The following is a 24,668-nucleotide window of genomic DNA, read 5'->3' as shown; positions in this document are numbered from 1 at the left end:
TGATTGTTCCCAGGGTAATTCAGGTTAACCGTGCGAGGAGTTGCATTAGATGCAGCTGGGAAAGCCACACTCCACTAGACGGCGCAAATCGGATCCCCACCTGGCTGGGAGAGTCAGCTGAATGGATACATCATTTCGAACAGAATTAGATTAAGGGTGAGACTGATTTCTTTCAATAATTAAACTTGAAAGTGCACAGAATTAATAGTACTAGTTGAACATTAATTGAACATTGTTAATGTTGAGTGGGCAATTTAGTCGTAGATGTTGAACATTTATTGAACATTGTTGAGTGGGCAGTTTAGGCGAAAATGTTGAGTGGGGAAGAAAAAATAAATTTCACGTAGCTAATGATATATTTTTCTTGAAAGACATGTTACCCTTATCCTAGGTTGTGGGGTAGGTTGGAAAAGCGAGTATAGTCTCTTATTTACCTAGGTAAGAAGTGGGCAGTTAGGCAAAAAGGGTGTTCATTATTGAAACTATTCCTGAGGGACGTGGAGTAGGTTTGGAAAAGATAAATAGGTACAGTATCTCACAAAGGTGAGTACACCCCTCACATTTTTGTAAATATTTGAGTATATCTTTTCATGTGACAACACTGAAGAAATGACACTTTGCTGCAATGTAAAGTAGTGAGTGTACAGCTTGTATAACTAGTATAAGTAGTGAGTGTACAGTGTACGGTGGCCAAGACCATACAGCGGTTTAACAGGACAGGTTCCACTCAGAACAGGCCTCGCCATGGTCGACCAAAGAAGTTGAGTGCACGTGCTCAGCGTCATATCCAGAGGTTGTCTTTGGGAAATAGACGTATGAGTGCTGCCAGCATTGCTGCAGAGGTTGAAGGGGTGGGGGGTCAGCCTGTCAGTGCTCAGACCATACGCCGCACACTGCATCAAATTGGTCTGCATGGCTGTCGTCCCAGAAGGAAGCCTCTTCTAAAGATGATGCACAAGAAAGCCCGCAAACAGTTTGCTGAAGACAAGCAGACTAAGGACATGGATTACTGGAACCATGTCCTGTGGTCTGACGAGACCAAGATAAACGTATTTGGTTCAGATGGTGTCAAGCGTTTGTGGCGGCAACCAGGTGAGGAGTACAAAGACAAGTGTGTCTTGCCTACAGTCAAGCATGGTGGTGGGAGTGTCATGGTCTGGGGCTGCATGAGTGCTGCCAGCACTGGGGAGCTACAGTTCATTGAGGGAACCATGAATGCCAACATGTACTGTGACATACTGAAGCAGAGCATGATCCCCTCCCTTCGGAGACTGGGCCGCAGGGCAGTATTCCAACATGATAATGACCCCAAACACACCTCCAAGACGACCACTGCCTTGCTAAAGAAGCTGAGGGTAAAGGTGATGGACTGGCCAAGCATGTCTCCAGACCTAAACCCTATTGAGCATCTGTGGGGCATCCTCAAACGGAAGGTGGAGGAGTGCAAGGTCTCTAACATCCACCAGCTCCGTGATGTCGTCATGGAGGAGTGGAAGAGGACTCCAGTGGCAACCTGTGAAGCTCTGGTGAACTCTATGCCCAAGAGGGTTAAGGCAGTGCTGGAAAATGATGGTGGCCACACAAAATATTGACACTTTGGGCCCAATTTGGACATTTTCACTTAGGGGTGTACTCACTTTTGTTGTCAGCGGTTTAGACATTAATGGCTGTGTGTTGTGTTATTTTGAGGGGTCAGCACATTTACACTGTTATACAAGCTGTACACTCACTACTTTACATTGTAGCAAAGTGTCATTTCTTCAGTGTTGTCACATGAAAATATATACTCAAATATTTAAAATATTTACAGAAATGTGAGGGGTGTACTCACTTTTGTGAGATACTGGATCTCATTATGAACCCTAGGAATGTCGGCGATCTACAATTGAAGTATAAGAAATCCTGTTTGGAGAACAGGTTGCGTGTACGGTGTATCTGACGTCTAGACATTGTATTTCGGCCAGTCTTTTAGGGTGTGGTCCGGCCATTGTATCTCGGGGGGACCGATCCCTGCAGGTTTCCCAAATTTGGAAACCTTAGAGATTTATGATTATGGGAAAATTGGTTATGGTAAAATGTTAATGTAATAGATTTGACATTCCAAATTTGGGCCCGTTATAGAATAAAATATTCCTGCAGGTTATAACAATGTTGATTCAGTGTGTTTGGGAATAGTATTGTGTGAATGTGAAATGAGAGTTGTGTGAATGTGGAAATAAGTCTTAATCTGTGGTTTGGATAATAAAATATAGAAATGTGTATAATAATCTGATTTAAATGTGGATAATACGTTTCGATATGTAACGTTATCTTGGGGTTGCGTCCATCACTGCCCATCATTGAATATCACAGGGTGGTATTGAGTGTGGGATGTTATTTTAGACAGTAGCGGCAAGTCTAACTTCTGGAAGTCTAGAGAACTGAGGATACGTGTGGAGCATTATTCCCATGACCCGCAGGGCAGCGTCCGGGAAACTTTATTTTGTATTTTTCGTTGGGAGTATGACAACGCACATGGAGTGGTGGATGTGAGTACCTAAGATTTCTAACGTTATATATAGATTCTGTGAATGTATGAAAATGTGACAAATTGTATGTGTGTATAATCTATTACTACAGATTTGATGAATTAATAATGGAATGTATAATATTCATATACCAATTTGCGCACCCAAACGTAAGGGGTGGGAAAAAATAAAATATTTTCTGAGTTAGTCCCATTTATGGATAATTTGATAAAGATAAAGTTAGAGCATTAACTGGGAAATAGTCTCAGAAACTGATTGGCATATGTCCACTTTTGGGAAGTATGGGGAATTGACTTACCCTAATGATGCAACTATAAAACGCTTATGGGATTTTCTCCGCCCCGGTAATACATTAAAACCAAAACTGCCCATAAGGCCTGAAATTAGTTTATTTCGTACAGTTAGAGCGAATTAAGGTGGAATCTCAACGTTATTTATATCAAGATAATACTCATTGCTGTGCAAATGTGATGTAATAAAGGAATTTCATTCTGTCGCAAGGGAAAAGATAATCTGCTTTGGGTTATTTGCGGGATTTACTTGTCATTTCAATAGGCATAGGTTCTATGTTACTGACTAAAATCTGGGTTTCTGATTGTAATTCAAACTATTGGTATGGTTTGCTTCGATAGATATAGCAGCCAGTGTTTATTTTAAGATATATACTGAATGATTTAGCAGCTTGCTTAGTTCAAATTGAAAGGCTAATTTATTCAACATGAATAGCGGGACGATTTCCCTTGTAGCTCAGTTGGTAGAGCATGGCGCTTGCAACGCCAGGGATGTGTGTTCGATTCCCACGGGGTGGCCAGTATGAAAAAAAAAAAGTATGCACTCACTAACTGTAAGTCGCTCTGGATAAGAGCATCTGCTAAATGACTGAAATGTAAATGTAATAATGTTTTGTGTTGCCTAATGGTTTGCTGGTGGAAACTACTGAGAATGGGGTCGTAATTTAAATCACTACATTGAATATTAATACTATGGATATTAATTGAATATATGATTGTCAACAAGTGTTTTATTACCTGTAGTCTAATCAGAAGGGACTGTTACCTATATCTAATGCATTCTATTAATAGCGGATAGGTAATTGTGATAGAGCTGTGACCATGATCATGGTTGATAACTAAACATGGGTATTCATTATTGCATGATAATACAAGGCTACAACAGCAATGAATTGAAGTTGTGGGCAGACAGAGGCTCTAGTGTTGTGAACTATTTTAGCTCCCATCGGAATGTATCTTTTTCCTTATGGATTGACTGACGTATTTGATAAATTCGGCGCATTACATGTTAATTTTAAAGTAATGGACATTTCATGAGTGTGAAGCAGGAAGAGAAGAGAAAGTTGTAAATGTTTTCTTTTTTTACCTTACGATAGAGGTAAACGCAGAACGTTGTTTGAGAATGGGTTTTTAATTTTTTAATTTTGTTTACATTTACATTTTAGTCATTTAGCAGACGCTCTTATCCAGAGCGACTTACAGTTTAGTGAGTGCATACATTTTTCATACTGGCCCCCCGTGGGATTCGAACCCACAACCCTGGCGTTGCGAGCACCATGCTCTACCAACTGAGCTACACGGAACGAATAGAAGAGTCTGCGGGTGTAAGCAACTGGTGCTTGTTGAAATCGAGCAGGCTGTAAGGGACGTAGTGGATAGTTTGGTGTAGAGTTTTGACTAAGTTAAATGCAGAGATGTTTTTTATATTTTCTAATTATTATCACTCAATTCTATAGTTCGGGTAACACTGGTGATTTAAAAAAACAGTTAATGTATTCTAAACTGATAATATGTTTACATTACGTGGAACAGTGGATTGCAGTTAGTTTTGACTATTACTCTGATGAGACAGCACCAACTTGTTGATTAGCAAATCTAGAACCTTCAACAGGTTTATATTTTTACTGAATCAATGCAACAGGTTACAATGATAAGATTACCGGAAAGGGGTTCTGGGTTTGTTTCCTTTAGAAGGTGTTCGTTCTGCTTAAAGTCTGGATTTCCTGAATCAGAAATGAACTGAACTGAACTGTTGTTCTGATCTGTCCTCTCTCGACGTTATGGTGAAGGTGACTACAGATGGTATCTATATGCATGAAAGGGATAATTCGGCCGAGAACGGTGGGAACCTCAAAACCCCCTCTAACCGTTTGAAGAAAATGGCGTTCAGTATGGTCCTGCACCACTTCTACCAAGAGACCTGAGTCCGAGCTAGCAACCTGTACACAGCATCCAATCGAAGCTATCAACTGCTTTTTCTCTCATGCCTTTTCTCTCAAGAGTGTGACAGGAGTCCACGTGGAGTGAGCATGAAGAGAGATCCGTTCCAAAACTTCTCATGTTGCTAGTATACTGGTTGGCAAATGGACAAGACATAATGGGTGGTAAAGGTGGCAGGCCCATGTGAGACATTGAAATTGGGACATTATCATGGGCCATCCACTTTGAACTATAAAGCTATCTGAAGAAGAAAATGAAGAGACACCAGAAGATTTAGCGCCGGGGATGGTCAACTGTGCCTTAATTGATTTAGGCTTGTCTAAAATTGTTTATTTTGGGGTATGAGGTTGATTTGTGGAGGTCTATACACTGCTAAATTTATAGTAATTTAGATTAAGAATGCATTAAGATACTGATCTGTAATTATACATCGTGATGAGAAAGTTAATACTAAAATTGATGAATATACTGTATGTTAATATAAATGTACATTCTGCCAGTGTCTATGTGTGCTAAGTTGAGGGTTTTAACTTTGAGTGATATAACTAATGTGAATCACTGAAGCATTGTCATTCTACATTTGGGTTGGATAATTAATAGTTTTGATTATGATTGGGAAACTGAATGATTTTTAGAAAACGGACTAATTGATTTTAGTATGTTTATAGTATGGTAATGATTATATGAGTGAAGCAATTAATGTTAGGGTTTGATTGTTATGCTAATTGTGACATGGGTAAAGAAGTTATGTACTAAAGATATTGACACTATTCTCTGATGAAGACAGCTTGTCTGTCGAAACGTTGGTTATTAGGTTATTAAATGATTGCATCAGAGCTCCTAGAGTGTGCAGCTCTCCTTTTATTTTTCAACTATTCTCAGCATGCCCTGGTGAATGAAGGGGGTGAACTCTGATCCTGAGAGTGAAACTGATCCTAATCTATTTTGACCTATATCCAATACCAAATTACATTTTTGATGATAATGATAATACTCAGGAACTATGCTAATGTAACAGAGTCCATAGGCGTTGCCTTATAAATAGCGGGATCATGATGCTTGTCCTGGGTCATGTTCATTAGGCACTAAACAGAATACATTTTACTTAAACCGGGAGTCACTACCTGGATTTGTCCAACAACATATGCTAATTTTAGTTTCTACAGATGGTGTTATGGGAATAGTTATTTCCACTATGGGAGTATGCTCAGTATCAACATGATGATTGTGTTTCATACTGATAAAATGTATTCCGATTTCTGATAATTTCTTAATTATATTTTAATGTTTATATCATTCCCAATAAAGGATCCTTTTATGTTAAGTTTAAAAGCTCAATGAACTAACGGATGGTCATTTACAATGGTAGTATAATAGTGCAAGGACGTTTTTTTATGTTTGATGCCTCATTTGGTTTTCTACATGTGTATTAATGTTTTTTTTAAAGTAGTAATTATCTTTAAATTGAGATGAGTCTCAGAATAGGGGAATGTTGTAGAATTACAACATTGTTAATCACATTACTTTTATATTAGAATGTGTTCCTATATTAGTACTTTCACAATGTCTGTTCTTCCGAGAGGAGCCTCTGAGGCTTAATGCTGACAGTTGATTTACGATGGCCTGGTGATAAGAAAACACTCCATTCCATTAGTAGTGTCTATGTTAAATGCTGGTCTGTCTGCCAGGGTGAAGAAAACACTCCCTCCAAATTATTAATGAGCACTGGACTTCATAAATTAAGGGAAGGACTTAGTATCCTATGTTGCATTAGTATTTCTATATAAACAAGTAGTAAATGAACTAGACAGATATTTGGCGCCATGTACATCTTGCTGTCTGTTGCATGAGAGCACAATGTACCTTTTTGTATGAAGTCACATTTCTGTTCCTCGTCACGAGGACTCAAATACTATAAAAAGTTGTAACCTAACCCTTATTATTTGGGCCTTAACTCTACACCACTGGATGACCATTAACGTTCCATTACTGCAGTAATTAAATAATACAGTTTGATGGTTTTGAAGAAATCTACAAGTCTCTCCTAAATGACTACCGACCCGTAGCACTGACGTCTGTAGCCATGAAGTGCTTTGAAAGGCTGGTCATGGCTCACATCAACAGCATTATCCCAGAAACCCTAGACCCACTCCAATTTGCATACCGCCCCAACAGATCCACAGATGATGCAATCTCTATTGCACTCCACACTGCCCTTTCCCACCTGGACAAGAGGAACACCTACGTGAGAATGCTATTCATTGACTACAAATCAGCATTCAACACCATAGTGCCCTCTAAGCTCATCACTAAGCTAAGGATCCTGGGACTAAACACCTCCCTCTGCAACTGGATCCTGGACTTTCTGACGGGCCGCCCCCAGGTGGTAAGGGTAGGTAACAACACATCTGCCACACTGATCCTCAACACGGGGGCCCCCTCAGGGGTGCGTGCTCAGTCCCCTCCTGTACTCTCTGTTCACCCATGACTGCATGGCCAGGCACGACTCCAACACCATCATTAAGTTTGCCGACGACACAACAGTGGTAGGCCTGATCACCGACAACGATGAGACAGCCTATAGGGAGGAGGTCAGAGACCTGGCCGTGTGGTGCCAGGACAACAACCTCTCCCTCAACGTGACCAAGACAAAGGAGATGATTGTGGACTACAGGAAAAAAAAGAGGACTGAGCACGCCCCCATTCTCATCGACGGGGCTGTAGTGGAACAGGTTGAGAGCTTCAAGTTCCTTGGTGCCACATCACCAACGAACTATCATGGTCCAAACACACCAAGACAGTCGTGAAGAGGGCACGACAAAGCCTATTCCCCCTCAGGAGACTGAAAGTATTTGGCATGGGTCCTCAGATCCTCAAAAAATTCTACAGCTGCACCATCGAGAGCATCCTGACTGGTTGCATCACCGCCTGGTATGGCAACTGCTTGGCCTCCGACCGCAAGGCACTACAGAGGGTAGTGCGTACTGCCCAGTACATCACTGGGGCCAAGCTTCCTGCCATCCAGGACCTCTATACCAGGCGGTGTCAGAGGAAGGCCCTCAAAATTGTCAAAGACTCCAGCCACCCTAGTCATAGACTGTTCTCTCTGCTACCGCACGGCAAGCGGTACCGGAGTGCCAAGTCTAGGTCCAAAAGACTTCTCAACAGCTTCTACCCCCAAGCCATAAGACTCCTGAACAGCTAATCATGGCTACCCGGACTATTTGCACTGCCCCCCCACCCCATCCTTTTTACACTGCTGCTACTCTGTTAATTATTTATGCATAGTCACTTTAACTCTACCCACATGTACATATTACCTCAACTACCTCAACTAGCCGGTGCCCCCGCACATTGACTCTGCAACGGTACCCCCCTGTATATATAGCCTCCCTACTGTTACTTTATTTTACTTCTGCTCTTTTTTTTCTAAACACTTTTTTTGTTGTTGTTTTATTTTTACTTTTTTTGTTAAAAATAAATGCACTGTTGGTTAAGGGCTGTAAGTAAGCATTTCACTGTAATGTCTAAACCTGTTGTATTCGGCGCATGTGACCAATAAAATTTGATTTGATTTGATTCTCCTTTGATTATTATAATTACCACGACACTCTCCAAATACAGGGGTGCCAAGCTTGTAGCGTCATACCCAAGAAGACTCAAGGCTGTAATCGCTGCCAAATAATAGAGCCAAACTAGCTAACGTTAGTTTGGCTCTCTCTGTGTGTTCGTGCCGTGAAAGGAGGGGTTCTTCTTTGTCTGAAAGCAATGGCTAGCTAGTTTGCTAACTATTCTAGCTAACTAACTGGCTGAATAAGTTGACGACGGACTCGCTCAAGCTGTCGCGACTAACCCACAACGTTAGACACGGACACGAACGATCTGCGTGCGTGTTGATACACTGGTGGTTTGTTGTGGCAGAGTATTGGCGCTAAACCGTGTTGCTGGAGTCCGGCATGCTAGCTGGCTGTGGCGTCATATGACTTGATGCCCGGACGATTTTCACGGAATAATACTGCACCTAGTTAGCTAGCTGAATAAACTGAGTTAGTCTATTCCTAGAAACATTGAACCGTTGTAGTTTACAACAATTATAGTTTCTGAGGTGGAAGTTGGGAGAGTTATATTTGGGAGTTGTGCTGAGGGAGGCCCCGCTCTCTCCTTTCCCAGATGTTTAGTTAATTTCATTCCGATCTCCTCTTCATTATTGTAGCCATTTGCTGCAGCCTGTCAACTATGCCTCTGCCTATCCCGGTTCTCTCATCTCCGCACAGGCTACACAAACGCCTCACACCGCGTGGCTGCTGCCTCTCTAACCTGGTGGTCCCTGCACGCACCACCCACCTGGAGTTCCAGGTCTCAGGCAGCCAACAAGGCAGACTTCATCCCAGCCTATGCTACCCTCCAGTCCCTCGACTTCTTGGCGCTGACGGAAACATGGATTTCCACTGAAAACACTGCTACTCCTACTGCTCTCTCCTCGTCTGACCATGTGTTCTCGCATACCCCGAGAGCATCTGGTCAGCGGGGTGGTGGCACAGGAATCCTCATCTCTCCCAAGTGGACATTCTCAATTTTCCCCTAACCCATCTGTCTATCTCCTAATTTGAATTGCATGCTGTCACAGTCACTAGCCCATTTAAGCTTAATATCCTTGTCATCTATCGCCCTCCAGGTTCCCTTGGATAGTTCATCAATGAGTTTGACAAGTTCCTTTCCTGAGGATGGCTCACCCCTCACAGTTCTGGGGGATTTCAACCTCCCTACGTCTACATTTGACTCATTTCTCTCTGCCTCCTTCTTTCCACTCCTCTCCTCTTTTGACCTCACCCTCTCACCGTCCCCCCCTACTCACAAGGCAGGCAATACGCTTGACCTCATCTTTACTAGATGCTGTTCTTCTACTAATCTCACTGCAACTCCCCTCCATGTCTCCGACCACTACTTTGTATCCTTTTCTCTCTCTCTCTCCTCCAACACTACTCACTCTGCCCCTACACAGATGGTAATGCGCCGTCGCAACCTTCGCTCTCTCTCTCCCGCTACTCTCTCCTCTTCCATCCTATCATCTCTTCCCTCTGCTCAATCCTTCTCCCTCCAATCTCCTGATTCTGCCTCCTCAACCCTCCTCTCCTCCCTTTCTGCATCCTTTGACTCTCTATGTCCCATATCCTCCCGGCCGGCTCGGTCCTCCCCCCCAGCTCCGTGGCTTGATGACTCATTGCGAGCTCACAGAACAGAGCTCCGGGCAGCTGAGCGGAAATGGAAGAAAACTAGACTCCCTGCGGACCTGGCATCTTTTCACTCCCTCCTCTCTACATTTTCTTCATCTGTTTCTGCTGCTAAGGCCACTTTCTACCACGCTAAATTCCAAGCATCTGCCTCTAACCCTAGGAAGCTCTTTGCCACATTCTCCTCCCTGCTGAATCCCCCCCCACCCCCCCTCCTCCTCCTCCTCGTGGATGACTTCGTCAACCGATCCTCGTTTGTTAAGTCAAATGACACTGCTGGTCCTGCTCACACTGCCCTACCCTATGCTTTGACTTCTTTCTCCCCTCTCTCTCCAGATAAAATCTTGCGACTTGTGACTGCAGGCCGCCCAACAACCTGCCCGCTTGACCCTATCCCCTCCTCTCTTCTCCAGACCATCTCCGTTGACCTTCTCCCCTACCTCACCTCGCTGATCAACTCATCCTTGACCGCTGGCTATGTCCCTTCCGTCTTCAAGAGAGCGAGAGTTGCACCCCTTCTCAAAAAACCAACACTCGATCCCTCTGATGTCAACAACTACAGACCAGTATCTCTTCTTTCTTTTCTCTCCAAAACTATTGAGCGTGCCGTCTTTAGCCAACTCTCTTGCTATCTCTCTCAGAATGACCTTCTTGATCCAAACCAGTCAGGTATCAAGACTGGTCATTCAACTGAGACTGCTCTTCTCTGTGTCACGGAGGCTCTCCGCACTGCTAAAGCTAACTCTCTCTCCTCTGCTATTGTCCTTCTAGACCTGTCTGCTGCCTTTGATACTGTGAACCATCAGATCCTCCTCTCCACCCTCTCCGAGCTGGGCATCTCCGGCGCGGCTCACTCTTGGATTGCGTCCTACCTGACCGGTCGCTCCTACCAAGTGGCGTGGCGAGAAGCTGTCTCCGCACCACGTGCTCTCACCACTGGTGTCCCCCAGGGCTCAGTTCTAGGCCCTCTCCTATTCTCGCTATACACCAAGTCACTTGGCTCTGTCATATCCTCACATGGCCTCTCCTATCATTGCTACGCTGACGACACACAACTAATCTTCTCCTTTCCCCCTTCTGATAACCAGGTGGCGAATCGCATCTCTGCATGTCTGGCAGACATATCAGTATGGATGACGGATCACCACCTCAAGCTGAACCTTGGCAAGACGGAGCTGCTCTTCCTCCCGGGGAAGGACTGCCTGTTCCATGATCTCGCCATCACGGTTGACAACTCCGTTGTGTCCTCCTCCCAGAGTGCGAAGAGCCTTGGCGTGACCCTGGACAACACCCTGTCGTTCTCCGCTAACATCAAGGCGGTGACCCGATCCTGTAGGTTCATGCTCTACAACATTCGGAGAGTACGACCCTGCCTTACACAGGAAGCGGCACAGGTCCTAATCCAGGCACTTGTCATCTCCTGTCTGGATTACTGCAACTCGCTGTTGGCTGGGCTCCCTGCCTGTGCCATTAAACCCCTACAACTCATCCAGAATGCCGCAGCCCGTCTGGTGTTCAACCTTCCCAAGTTCTCTCACGTCACCCCCCTCCTCCGCACACTCCACTGGCTTCCAGTTGAAGCTCGCATCTGTTACAAGACCATGGTGCTTGCCTATGGAGCTGTGAGGGGAACGGCACCTCCGTACCTTCAGGCTCTGATCAGTCCCTACACCCAAACGAGGGCATTGCGTTCATCCACCTCTGGCCTGCTGGCTCCCCTTCCTCTGCGGAAGCATAGTTCCCGCTCAGCGCAGTCAAAACTGTTCGCTGCTCTGGCACCCCAATGGTGGAACAAGCTCCCTCACGACGCCAGGACAGCGGAGTCACTCACCACCTTCTGGAGACATTTGAAACCCCACCTCTTTAGGAATACCTGGGATAGGATAAAGTAATCCTTCTACCCCTCCCTTACCCCAACCCACCCGCCCCCCCAAAAAAAAAAAAAAAATAATAAAAAGATTTAAAAATTTAAATTTAAAAAAAAAATACAAAAAATAATAATAATAACAGAAAAAAAAATTAAAGACAAAATACACCTTGTAAAGTGCTTATCCCTCTGGCTATAAGGTGAATGCACCAATTTGTAAGTCGCTCTGGATAAGAGCGTCTGCTAAATGATGTAAATGTAATGTAAATGTAATATTTCAGTTTTCTATTTAATACATTTGCAAACATTTCTAAAAACCTGTTTTTGCTTTGTCATTATGGGGTATTGTGAGTAGATTGATAAGGGGGGAAAAAACTATTTAATCCATTTTAGAATAAGGCTGTAACAAAATGTGGAAAAAGTCAAGGGGTCTGAATACTTTCAGAATGCACTGTAGCCTTGTTAATTAATGGCCAAAATCAAAATGACAAATAATAGTTTTAAGACAATAGTAATGTGGAAGAAGTAGGACTTATGTCCTGTTAAAAATCCCTCACAGCACTTTACTCAACTCACCTTGCCAAATTTACCATTGATTCTACCACGTTTTGTCCGGAGCAAGCACTGCACTCGTAGAAAATCAACTGGCAGTCCTGCAAAGGAGATTTGATAAGTCTTTACCAGATGGCAAACAGGAATTCAATGGGACGTACAGTGCTGTGATTGGAAGCGGCTATCAGTCTCTCCTCTCCCACACCGCTATCTACTGGTACTCAGGCCTCCTTAGTAGCATTAAGGTAAACATTGTCTGGACTAATGGCCATAGGAGCAAAATGAAAAAGAAGAGCAGCTCTTGACTGATCTGAGGCACAGCAATTATCTATCACCATAGAAACTACAGACCCAAAGAAAAGAAAGGAAAAAGAAAACATAGAAGGACGTAGGAAGAAGAAAAAATATCCTGGGCCCTATTAATGAGACCCACACACGTCTCGTTAAAAAGCCTCATTTTGTTGCTTTTACTTATTCAGTGAGAATATGTGTGGGTACTGTGAAGCCTGTGGGTTGAAGACTGGGCCATTAACACAATGCCCAGGAATGGCTGATAGACAGACCTTGGCTAATTTCTCGCCCACTCTTGTCTGAACCTTCCGCTCGCTCCACTTGTCCATTTTATTCCCCAGCAACATGATGGGAATGTCCTCACCAGCCCCCTCCTGTGAAGAGAGACAGAGATGATGGACACTGAGTCATTCCATGGCTTTATCAGTGTAGTGGACATGATGTACTCTGAACTGTGTCACCAAATGCGTAATGGTATCTTGTATCGTGCCTCTACAGATATCCTGTATGAATTACAATAAGTAGCGCATGTGATCTGATATTGTACATCAAATGTTATGTAGGCCTACAGTGAATGTGCTATTGAGCAGGAGGAAACCCTCAGTGCTATCTACATTTCTCTGAGCTATGTGTACTATGTCAGAGGTGAGCAGTGACGTGTTTGGGCTCATCCTACCTGTACACTGGTCAGCCACTGCCTCACTGCAATAAAGCTCTGCTCAGCAGTGATGTCATACATGACTACCACACCGTCAGCCTTGCGGAAGAACTGCTTGGTGATGCTGCGATACCTTAAATCAAATAAAATTGTATTCGTCACATGCTTCGTAAACAACAGGTGTAGACTAAGAGTGAAATGCTTACTAACGGGCCCTTCCCAACAATGCAGAGAGAAAGAAAATAGAGAAAGAAAACACATAATAATAAAAGTAAATACACAAAGAGTAACAATAACTTGGCTATATACAAGAGGTACCAGTATATTATTGTCATTTAGCAGACGCTCTTATCCAGAGCAATTTACAGGAGCAATTAGGGTTAAGTGCCTTGCTTAAGGGCACAGACAGATTTTTCCCCTAGTCGGCTCGGGGATTCGAACCAGTGACCTTTTGGTTACTGGCCCAATGTTCTTAACCACTAGGCCACCTGCTGCCCCAGTACCAGTACCGAGTCGATGTGCAGGGGTAAGAGGTAATTGAGGTAGATATTTACATATAACTAGTTAGTGCAAAAAAGGTAAATACAGGTAGTCCAGGTAGCTATCTGGTCAACTATTTAAATAACTATTTAGCAGTCTTATGGTTTAGGGTAGAAGCTGTTCAGGGTCCTGTTGGTTCCAGATTGGTGCATCGGTACCGCTTGCAGTGCGGTAGCAGAGAGAACAGTCTATGACTTGCGTGGCTGGAGTCATTGACCATTTTTAGGGCCATCCTCTGACACAGCCTGGTATAGAGGTCCTGGATGGCACGGTCGGATGTCAAACAGTTGCCATTCCAAACAGTGATGCAGCCAGTCAAGATGCTCTCAATGGTGCAGCTGTATAACTTTTTGAGGATCTGAGGGCCCATGCCAAATCTTTTCAGCCTCCTGAGGGGGAAGAGGCGTTGTCGTGACCTTTTAACGACTGTGTTGGTGTGTGTGGACCTTGATAGATCCTTAGTGGACACCAAGGAACGTGAAGCTTTCAACCCAGTCCACTACAGCCCAGTCGATGTGAATGGGGGCGTGCTCGGCCCTCCGTTTCCTGTAGTCCACGATCAGCTCTTTTGTCTTGCTGACGTTGAGAGAGAGGCTGTTGTCCTGGCACCACACTGCCAGGTCTCTGACCTCCTCCCTATAGGCTGTCTCATCGTTGTCGGTGATCAGGCCTACCACCGTTGTGTCGTCTGCGAACTTTAATGATGGTTTTGAAGTCGTGCGCGGCCACGCAGTCGTGGGTGAACAGGGAGTACAGGAGGGGACTAAGTATGTGTTGAGGGTCAGCATGGCGAATGTGTTGTTGCCTACTTTCACCACCTAGGGTCGGGCAGTCAGGAAGTCCAGGACCCAGTGCACAGGGCAGGGTTTAGACCTAAGGCCCCGAGCTTAGTGATGAGTTTGGAGGGCACTATGGTGTTGAAGGCTGAGCTGTAGTCAATGAACTGCATTCTTACATAGGTATTCCTCTTGTCCAGATGGGATAGGGCAGTGTGGAGTGCAATCAAGACTGCGTCATCTATGGATTTGTTGGGGCGGTATGCGAATTGGACGGGTCCAGGGTGTCTAGGATGAGGGTGTTGATGTGAGCCATGACCAGCCTTTCAAAGCATTTGATGGCTACAGATGTGAGTGCTACGGTGCACTAGTCATTTAGACAGGTTACCTTGGCGTTCTTGGGCACAGGGACTATGGTGGTCTGCTTGAAACATGTAGGTATCACAGACTGGGTAAGGGAGAGGTTGAAAATGTCAGTGAACACTCTTGCCAGCTGCTCAGCACATGCTCTGAGTATGCGTCCTGGTAATCCGTCTGGCCCTGCGGCCATGTGAATATTAACCTGTTTAAAGGTCTTATTCACATCGGCTACGGAGAGCATGATCACACGGTCGTCCAGAACAGCTGGTTCTCTCATGCATGGATCAGTTTTGCTTGCCTCGAAGTCAGCATAGAAGGCATTCAGCTCATCTGGTAGGCTCGCGTCACTGGGCAGCTCGTGGCTGGGTTTCCCTTTATAATCCGTGATAGTTTGCAAGCCCTGCCACATCCGACGAGCGTCAGAGCCGATGTAGTATGAGCATTTGCTTCTGGATGAGCATTTCCTTGTTTGCTTATGGCCCCTATAGAGCTCGTTGAGTGCAGTCTTAGTGCCAGCATTGGTTTGTGATTCTAAAAAGACAGCTACGAAAAATATAGATTAAAACTATCTTGGTAAAAAAAGAAACGTCCCTTTTTCAGGACCCTGTCTTTCAAAGATAATTCGTAAAAATCCAAATAACTAAACAGATCTTAATTGTAAAGGGTTTAAACACTGTTTCCCATGCTTGTTCAATGAACCATAAACAATTAATGAGCATGCACCTGTGGAACGGTCGTTAAGACACTAACAGCTTACAGACGGTAGGCAATTAAGGTCACAGTTATGAAAACTTAGGACACTAAATAGGCCTTTCTACTGACTCTGAAAAACACCAAAAGAAAGATGCCCAGGGTTCCTGCTCATCTGCATGAACGTACCTTAGGCATGCTGCAAGGAGGCATGAGGACTGCAGATGTGGCCAGGGCAATAAATTGCAATGTCCGTACTGTGAGACGTCTAAGACAGCGCTACAGGGAGACAGGACGGACAGCTGATCGTCCTCGCAGTGGCAGACCACGTGTAACAACACCTGCACAGGATCGGTACATCTGAACATCACACCTGCGGGACAGGTACAGGATGGCATCAACAACTGCCCGAATTACACCAGGAACGCACACTCTCTCCATCAGTGCTCAGACTGTCCGCAATAGGCTGATAGAGGCTGGACTGAGGGCTTGTAGGCCTGTTGTAAGACAGGTCCTCACCAGACATCACCGGCAACAACGTCGCCTATGGGCACAAACCCACCGTCGCTGGACCAGACAGGACTGGCAAAAAGTGCTCTTCACTGACGAGTCAAGGTTTTGTCTCACCAGGGGTGATGTTCGGATTCGCGTTAATCGTCGAAGGACGGGGCGGTGTGTCACAGCATCATCGGACTGAGCTTGTTGTCACTGCAAGCAATCGCAACGCTGTGCGTTACAGGGAAGACATCCTCCTCCCTCATGTGGTATCCTTCCTGCAGGCTCATCCTGACATGACCCTCCAGCATGACAATGCCACCAGCCATACTGCTCATTCTGTGCGTGATTTCCTGCAAGACAGGAATGTCAGTGATCTGCCATGGCCAACGAAGAGCCCGGATCTCAATCCCATTGAGCACGTCTGGTACCTGTTGGATCGGAGGGTGAGGGCTAGGGCCATTCCCCCCAGAAATGTCCGGGAACTTGCAGGTGCCTTAGTGGAAGAGTGGGGTAACATCTCACAGCAAGAACTGGCAGATCTGGTGCAGTCCATGAGGAGGAGATGCACTGCAGTACTTAATGCAGCTGCTGGCCACACCAGATACTGACTGTTACTTTTGATTTTGACCCCCCCCCCCCCCTTTGTTCAGGGACACATTATTCAATTTCTGTGGAACTTGTTCAGTTTATGTCTCAGTTGTTGAATCTTGTTATGTTCATACAAATATCTACTCATGTTAAGTGTGCTGAAAATAAACGCAGTTGACAGTGAGAGAACGTTTCTTTCTTCTGAGTTTAGTATGGTCTACAGCTTATAATGAGGTATTATAACTCAGGCGAGCAGAACCTTGAGACTTCCTTAATATTAGAGATTGCACACCAGCTGTTGTTAACAGAGACACACACCTCCCCCCTTGAGATTACCTGACCCTGGCGTTCTGTCCTGCCGATGCATGGAAAAACCAGCTAGATGTACACTGAGTGTACAAAACATTAGGAACTCTTTCCGTGACATATACTGACCAGGTGAAAGCTACGATCCCTTACTGATGTCACCTTTTAAATCCACTTCAAATCAGTGTAGATGAAGGGGAGGAGACAGGTTAAATAAGGATTGTTAAGCTTTGAAATATGGATTGTGTATGTGTGCCATTCAGAGGGTGAATGGCAAGACAAAATATTTAAGTGCCTTTGAACTGGGTATGGTAGTAGGTGCCAGGCACACCGGTTTGAGTGTGTCAAGAACTGCAACGCCGCTGGGTTTTTCACGCTCAACAGTTTCCCGTGTGTATCAAGAATGGTCCCCCACCCAAAGGACATCCAGCCAACTGTGGGAAGCATTGGAGCCAACAAGGGCCAGCATCCCTGTGGAACGCTTTTGACACCTTGTCGAGTCCATGCCCCAACGAATTGAGGCTGTTCTGAGGGCAAAGGTGGTGTTCCTAATGTTTTGTACACTCAATTATCCATGTCCTTGTTCAGCCACAACTCTGAGAAACATAGGATATTACTGTTCTTCAGGTCCCGTTGATAGGATAGTCTTGAACAAAGCTCGTCCAGTTTGATCTCTATTGATTGTACGTTCGCCAATAGAACGGAGGGTAGAGGCAGTTTATGTACTCGCCGACGTAGTTTCGTCAGGGTGCCCGCATGTCAGCCTCTCTTTTCTCTAGGATTAGGGTCTGGTCCGGGGTAAGCAGTACGTCCTGCGCCTCTGACTTGTTGAAGTAGAAATCTTCATCCAAATTGAGGTTATTAATCGCTGTTCTGGTGTCCAGAATACCTTTTCGGTCATAGGAAACGATGGCAGAAACATTGTTCAGGAGCCTGTAAAACGGCTGCTATCCATTGCAGCGCCATTCTGATAGTCCTCTCATGAAATGGTGGTGAAGGGAGTAATCTTAAGACTGAGAATTCCCCCATTTGATCTTTTAATACTTTTGTCTCATAATATACTATTTTCTAGCATCATGTGCAACATGGTCTCATTAAAATATGTAAAAATACTGAAATGTAACCATAGTAGTTATGTCACTTCACTGCCATACAGCCTAACTGCATGAAGCAAAACAAAAGCTGCTGAGGCAAAAAGGTTAGTAGAGTTCCCACCTCTCCTGTCCTGCTGTATCCCACATCTGCAGCGCCACCTGGCTGTTGTCCACCAGTATCGTCTTCACACTGTAGTCAATGCCTGTTGATGATGCAGGACAGAGAAGATATCATTCATCTGATTTAAGTCACATATTGTCACTTATAGTCATTTACTATCTTTTGCCTTACAATAATATTTTTATCCTGTAATTTTCTATCTATATTCATTGTCAAAAGCAAACCAATTTCCAGAAGTGATGGGCACGTAATAAGATACAAAAATGATGAAAGGAACCAACAATTGATTTCCGGGCTAAATCTGGATAAAACAAGGAACTTCAAAGGATACATTTGGGAACTTTATATGGCAATGTCCTTCTCTGAGTTTCTGAAATGTTACTTATCCATTGATGATTCCAATTGACTACATTTGACCCAAGTGCTCAAATAGAAACGGAGGAACATCATGCTTTTTGTCAATGCTTGTGTCACAATTGCGTCAACAAGAGTTGATCGTATATTGCATATTGTTCTAAAGGGAACACACAATTCAAAATCCATCTGATTTGCTCCCCCCAAAAACATCTCTGAATCATATGACTATTTTGAGAATCAAAAATGTTTTGTGTACTTCCAAACAGGGCCTAAATAGAGAGGATATTAGAGATGTGGAGCTGTTTGTACCAGGCTGCAGAATGACAGGAGAGGAACACTGTGACTTCACAAGCTGTCTCGTGATGTTGTTTGGTCTGCCCAGCTTCACTGGTTTAAAACTACAAGGTCCCCAATACACTTACAGTGCCCTTGATTAATGTATACAGCATGGTGCACTGACTTACGATGACGTATACACTGCACAGCAGTGTTAAATTAAACCAATATAAAATGGTAAGGTGAGTCAGTTGGGTCTTGATGTAATTGAGTATGCACTCAGTCACACACAGAACAAACTCGTTTTGGGAGTGCAATATTAACCTACTGTACAACAGAAAGGCCAATCGGAAGTATCCAAGTCATGGTCTGTGTGAGTCAAGTCAGTCAATATACAGCAACACAATATGGTTTCTCTGCTTATTAGGCTGTTGCCTATAAGTGCAAGATCAACACAACATAATCAGCTTTCCACAGTGTTAAACAATCAGCATCTTAAAGTGCTTAGTGAGTAAAGCCAGTATGAGGGATGGTGAGGTCAACCAGCCACAGGACTGGGGCTCGGCTCTGGGTCGTGTTCATTAGGGCACGCCGTAGCAAAACATTTTTCAATGTAAAAAAAAACCCAGAGAGATTCTTATAGAACAATTCCAGGTAGTTCCTGTTTCAGTCGGTTTTGTTCCGTTGGTGCCTAATGAACACAACCCTGCTCTGCTGTAGAAAAGGAAGCCTGGAGAGGCCACTCACTACTCACCGACGGTGGCAGAGGTGCCTGGGTAAAAGCAGTCATCACAGAACCTCCTGAGGAGGGAGGTCTTCCCCACACTGGAATTCCCCACCAGGATGATCTTAAACAGGCGGTCTGGGGCTGACGCTGCACCCTCCTCCTGGAAACACAACACAGAGAGAAAGAGGGATATGTGTGTTAAGTAAGAGTTCATATTATATGCTTCATCCAACTCTTCCAAACTCACTTTATGTGCTCAAGTCTACATTTCCTCAAGTAATTACCAGGATATTTCAGATTCGATATATACTGGGAGAGGGTACACTACAAACAATGACATGGCAACAAATATTTGAACATATTATGAACACAGCATAATTAGCCCCCTAATTTCAAGAAACTTCACAAAATAACTATTATAGTAAAACCATCAAGTTGCACAAAGTTCTTGAAATACATAGTCATTTTCTAAAATCGACAGTAAATCATGGAAACACTCTTTCAACAAACACTAATACAAGTAGCTAATCCTGTTTGTGAGGTTAACTGCGGGGTCAACTCACTCAAAGTGAGAAACCCAACACCTGTGACTCTTTTTTTCCTATCTCAGGTCTGGTCCGGTGGAAAAACAGGGCTTTGTGAACACACTGTACTGTACATCCACCTACACTCCTCCCCCACCCCTCTCTTTACGGGGTCAAGAGAACAAACAAAAACACGCTGACCGAGAAACGACCCTGAAGGGAAGAGGAGGGGACATAATGTGAAAATGCTGTACAATCTCATTAATTTCAAATGGGAAGTAATTATGCCAAGCCAACTGAATCCTTCTCCTATTCTATTCAGTAGAGACGGACCACAATGTCTCTCCACATAATTTCATACCAACTCTGATGTTGCGTCTCTATCTGAGCCCTGGTCCGACATGCTTACATTCACCATTGTCTCCTTTCCGGCTGGCTGGCCCCTGGGAGATGTAGGCGTCTCTGTCTCTCTGGTGTCAACTGGCTGCTGCTCCCTCGATGGAGGAGAACTGGGAGGATTTATAGAGTTCATCTGTAGCTCTATGTGCTTGTCGTCCTCGGCCTCCTCACGCCACTCCCAGAGCTGAGCCTGGTAGTCGTCCTGTAGGAGCTGGGGTAGGTGGTCCTCCTCTATGGAGATGATCCTCTGGAGGGGTCTGTGGGGGGGTTTGGAGTCATTCACTCCCTCCGTACTCTTCCTCTTAGAGTGGGGGAGTACTACCTCCTCATCCTCACTGGAGAGAAAGGGATGAGATGGAAATTGAAGGGACACATGGAATTTGGTTCACAAATGCTTTTTTTGGAGTACAACAGTATGGATGTAGAATGTGAATTGACTTACAGGCATTTGCATACAGTACCAGTCAAAAGTTTGGACTCACCTACTCATTCAAGGGTTTTTCTTTATTTTTACTATTTTATACATTGTAGAATAATAGTGTAGACATCAAAACTATGAAATAACACATGGAATCATGTAGTAACCAAAAAAGTGTTAAACAAATTAAAATATATTTGCAAGAGTGTGCAAAGCTGTCATCAAGGCAAAGGGTGGCTATTTAAAGATTCTCAAATGTAAAATATATTTTGATTTGTTTAACCCTTTTTTGTTTACTACATGATTCCATATATGTTATTTCATAGTTTTGATGTCTTCACTTTTATTCTACAATGTAAAAAATAAAGAAAAACCCTTGAATGAGTAGGTGTGTCCAAACTTTTGACTGGTAGTGTATATTCAGAACAATGTAAATACTGTACAGACACGTTCTGCACAGAGCTACAACTGCAGCCCTATTGAACAGCTTTCTGTCCAACATGTGAATTCTGTTTCATGTACTTTGTTCAACTTTTTGCATTGCCAACTACTTAGAAAATATGAATCATTCACTATTAATAACTATTCCAACTACAGTCATATTGATACTGAACAAGAGTGTATTGTAGGTGAAATGAACGTTTATATCAATTAAGGCCTCCATGACTGCACCAGGCAGTTTTAATTCAATTTGTATTAAAAGCATTTCTAAGCAAATAGTATACCTAAAGGCCTTTCTGTCAAAGGGATTGAGAGTATTTGATCCAGGTCTCGGGTTGCAAGCAGGATTTTTAACAGTATTCCTCGGTTTCTGCAAAACAACAAAACAAAAACTAATTCATCTGCAAATTGATTGCAATTGGATTTGATTTAAAATGTTTTCTAGGTTCCATGCTTTTCAAGGAATCATGTTTTTAGGTTAGTATCTATCAAACTTGATAGACAGACAGATAGAAGGGGATTTCACAAATGGAGAATGATGAATAAATACATTGCGCATGTGTATACTTACTTGATAAGAGCACATGTCTCGCTCATCTCGTAAGTGCTTGTTCATTTCCCTGGAGACAATATAACAAGGAATGGGTTCATTGCAACAGAAATACATACTTTCTAAGCACTATTATAAACTGGGTGGTTTGAGCACTGAATGCTGATTGGCTGAAAGCTGTGGTATATGAGACCGTATACCACGGGTATGACAAAACATTTATTTTTACTGTTCTAATTAGATTTGTAACCAGTTTATAATAGCAATAGGCACCTCAGGGGTTTGTGGTGTATGGTTAATATACCACGGCTAAGGGCTGTATCCAGGCACTCAGTGTTGCGTCGTGTGTAAGAACAACCCTTAGCTTTGCTATATTGGCCATATACCACACCCCTCATGCCTTATTGTGATCCTCTGTAGCTCAGCTGGTAGAGCACGGCGCTTGTAACGCCAAGGTAGTGGGTTCGATCCCCGGGACCACCCATACACAAAAAAAATGTATGCACGCATGACTGTAAGTCGCTTTGGATAAAAGCGTCTGCTAAATGGCATATTATTATTATTATATTATTTATTGCTTTAGTATAAAACAGCTTTGAGGAGTTTGCCTGAAGTCAATGCTATCTGCTGGATGGATGTGTGGCCATGGTTTGTAGTGAATATAACATAACCTTCAGTATTGTACAGTATCCTCATTGCTCCTTGATTTGGAGAGCAGTGGCTCTGAGCTGATACAGTAACCCACTGCCTCGCTCCTAGTGTGTGTGTGTGTGTGTGTGTATCTGTTACATCTCCACTCTTACCTCAGGAGGTCAAGTTGTTTCAGCAGGCTCGCTCGCTCCCTCTGCAATCCCTCTGTGATCCAGTACATCTCCCTATGTTGGACAACAAATCCACATATTCATGTGATAGTTTTAATATTTCATTAGGATCCCCATTAGCTAGTGCTAAAGCAGAAGCTACTCTTCCTGGGTTCCACACAGAACATAAAACATGACATGATTCAGAACATTAACAGACAAGTACATCACAAGGACAGAACTACATCAATGTAAATTAGGTATAGCGGCTTTCATACATTTATGCCTTCATAATCAGGTGATTCATAGACGCTACTGAATGCAAGTAGCGTCTATGACAGATGTTCCCAACTCCGGTCCTCGAGTACACCCAACAGTACACATTTGTATTGTAGCCCTGGACAAGCACACCTGATTCAGCTTGTCAACTAATTATCAGGCCCTCAATGAGTTGAATGAGGTATGCTTGTCCAGGGCTGTTGGGGGTACTCGAGGACCGGAGTTGGGAACCACTGGTCTAAGATGTGGACTCACATGGAGAAACAAACACCCAAACAGGATCCCAGACACAGACAGCCAGCCAGACAGACTTACATCTCCCTCTCCTGGTTTAGGTGTGAGGACTGCTCCTGCAGGAGGACCAGCTGCTCCTGTGCCAGGCTCAGCTCCTGACTGGTGTATTCCAGCTCCTGGGCCAGCTCTTCATTGGTCTGCTTCAGCTTCACGTTCTCCACCTTGGTCACATGCTGCTCGCTGTGCAGCTCCCGGCACTGACGCTCCAACTGGGTAGGGGACACAGGGGGAGGGGACACGGTCACACAGAGGAGACAGGCAGAGGGGACAACACACAAAACAACACTACAGCCTAAAGCAGACGCACTACAATAACCTGCACTTTCACTTCATTTGATCATATCTGGGTTGAAGAATGGCAAGGCCAGTTGATCTGGGGTCACCATTTCCCAGATGCTACTCTGCAGTAACAATCATGGTCTGGAGTCTATGATTGGTACAGTATGATCTATGTGCGATTGCTATGATACACCAAGCATTGATGAATCAAAGGATGAAACAAGTGATATCTTCTAAACACATACTGGTCTGGTCTGGTCTGACACACACATCTATTGAAGCCAGGGATTGTGTGAGGACACACAGATACGGCTATTGTCTGAATGCAGCCTCAAACACTACTATCACTGTTCTAAATATATAAGCCCAAGTGCTACAATGGATCCAACACAACAACATAAGAGACGTTTTATCTAGCGACACTGTGATTAGGCTAGCCAGCATAGCGCCTGGATGCCTGCTCTACAGAGACTGTGTTGGCAGTATAGAAATAGAATATCTACAACGGACATTCTCAATCAAGTCAATGTTCTGACATTTTATTTCTGGTTGGCAGAGAGGAATGTGGATGGTGCCAGGGAGATCTGAGAGAAGGCCTTGGTGACTTGGGCACAGTACGAATTAAGGCCTTGTTCCCATTTGTAAAGCAAATTCTGACGCACTGGTAAGACTCATTTCCATTTGATTAATTAGTCTTAACTTCAGTGGAGTTCTGTTTTTGATAGTGTTATGGTTGCGTATTATTATCATTGAATTTCCATTAGAGAGTAAGCTGCAGACACTCAGGGACAGCTCTTAGATCTTCAAGTCTACTAATAAGGCTGGTCACAATTCATTCCAGATCAATCAGAGTTTATATTTCACATTGTTCAAAACACTTTCAGGAAAATGTGATTTAATAAAAAAAAAATAATACATTCTGTACAGTACAAATCTATCCTTTATTGTGATGCCTGTGATGATCAATGTCTCATCATTGGTGTCCCTACTCAC

At 43.9% G+C, this 24,668-nt stretch overlaps 1 protein-coding gene across 1 annotated transcript in view; it reads right to left on the bottom strand.

Annotated features, from left to right (window-relative positions):
- Window positions 1-24,668, bottom strand: part of LOC311135087 (EF-hand calcium-binding domain-containing protein 4B-like) — a 53,601-nt gene that overhangs the window by 2,691 nt on the left and 26,242 nt on the right. Inside the window, exons 8-17 of the mRNA XM_084168956.1 lie at window positions 23,418-23,605; window positions 22,827-22,898; window positions 22,045-22,093; window positions 21,758-21,843; window positions 20,625-20,949; window positions 19,719-19,851; window positions 18,332-18,413; window positions 13,377-13,491; window positions 12,973-13,074; window positions 12,434-12,510 (exon numbers count right to left, since the gene is read on the bottom strand). Coding sequence (XP_084025082.1) covers window positions 12,434-12,510; window positions 12,973-13,074; window positions 13,377-13,491; window positions 18,332-18,413; window positions 19,719-19,851; window positions 20,625-20,949; window positions 21,758-21,843; window positions 22,045-22,093; window positions 22,827-22,898; window positions 23,418-23,605 — 1,229 coding nt within the window. The remainder of the gene's footprint in view (window positions 1-12,433; window positions 12,511-12,972; window positions 13,075-13,376; window positions 13,492-18,331; window positions 18,414-19,718; window positions 19,852-20,624; window positions 20,950-21,757; window positions 21,844-22,044; window positions 22,094-22,826; window positions 22,899-23,417; window positions 23,606-24,668) is intronic.

This window comes from Coregonus lavaretus (assembly GCF_964263955.1).
Source record: "Coregonus lavaretus genome assembly, chromosome: 9".
Lineage (NCBI taxonomy): Eukaryota > Metazoa > Chordata > Actinopteri > Salmoniformes > Salmonidae > Coregonus > Coregonus lavaretus.
Note: the sequence above shows the minus strand (reverse complement) of the source record. Positions and strands in the feature narration are given on the sequence as shown.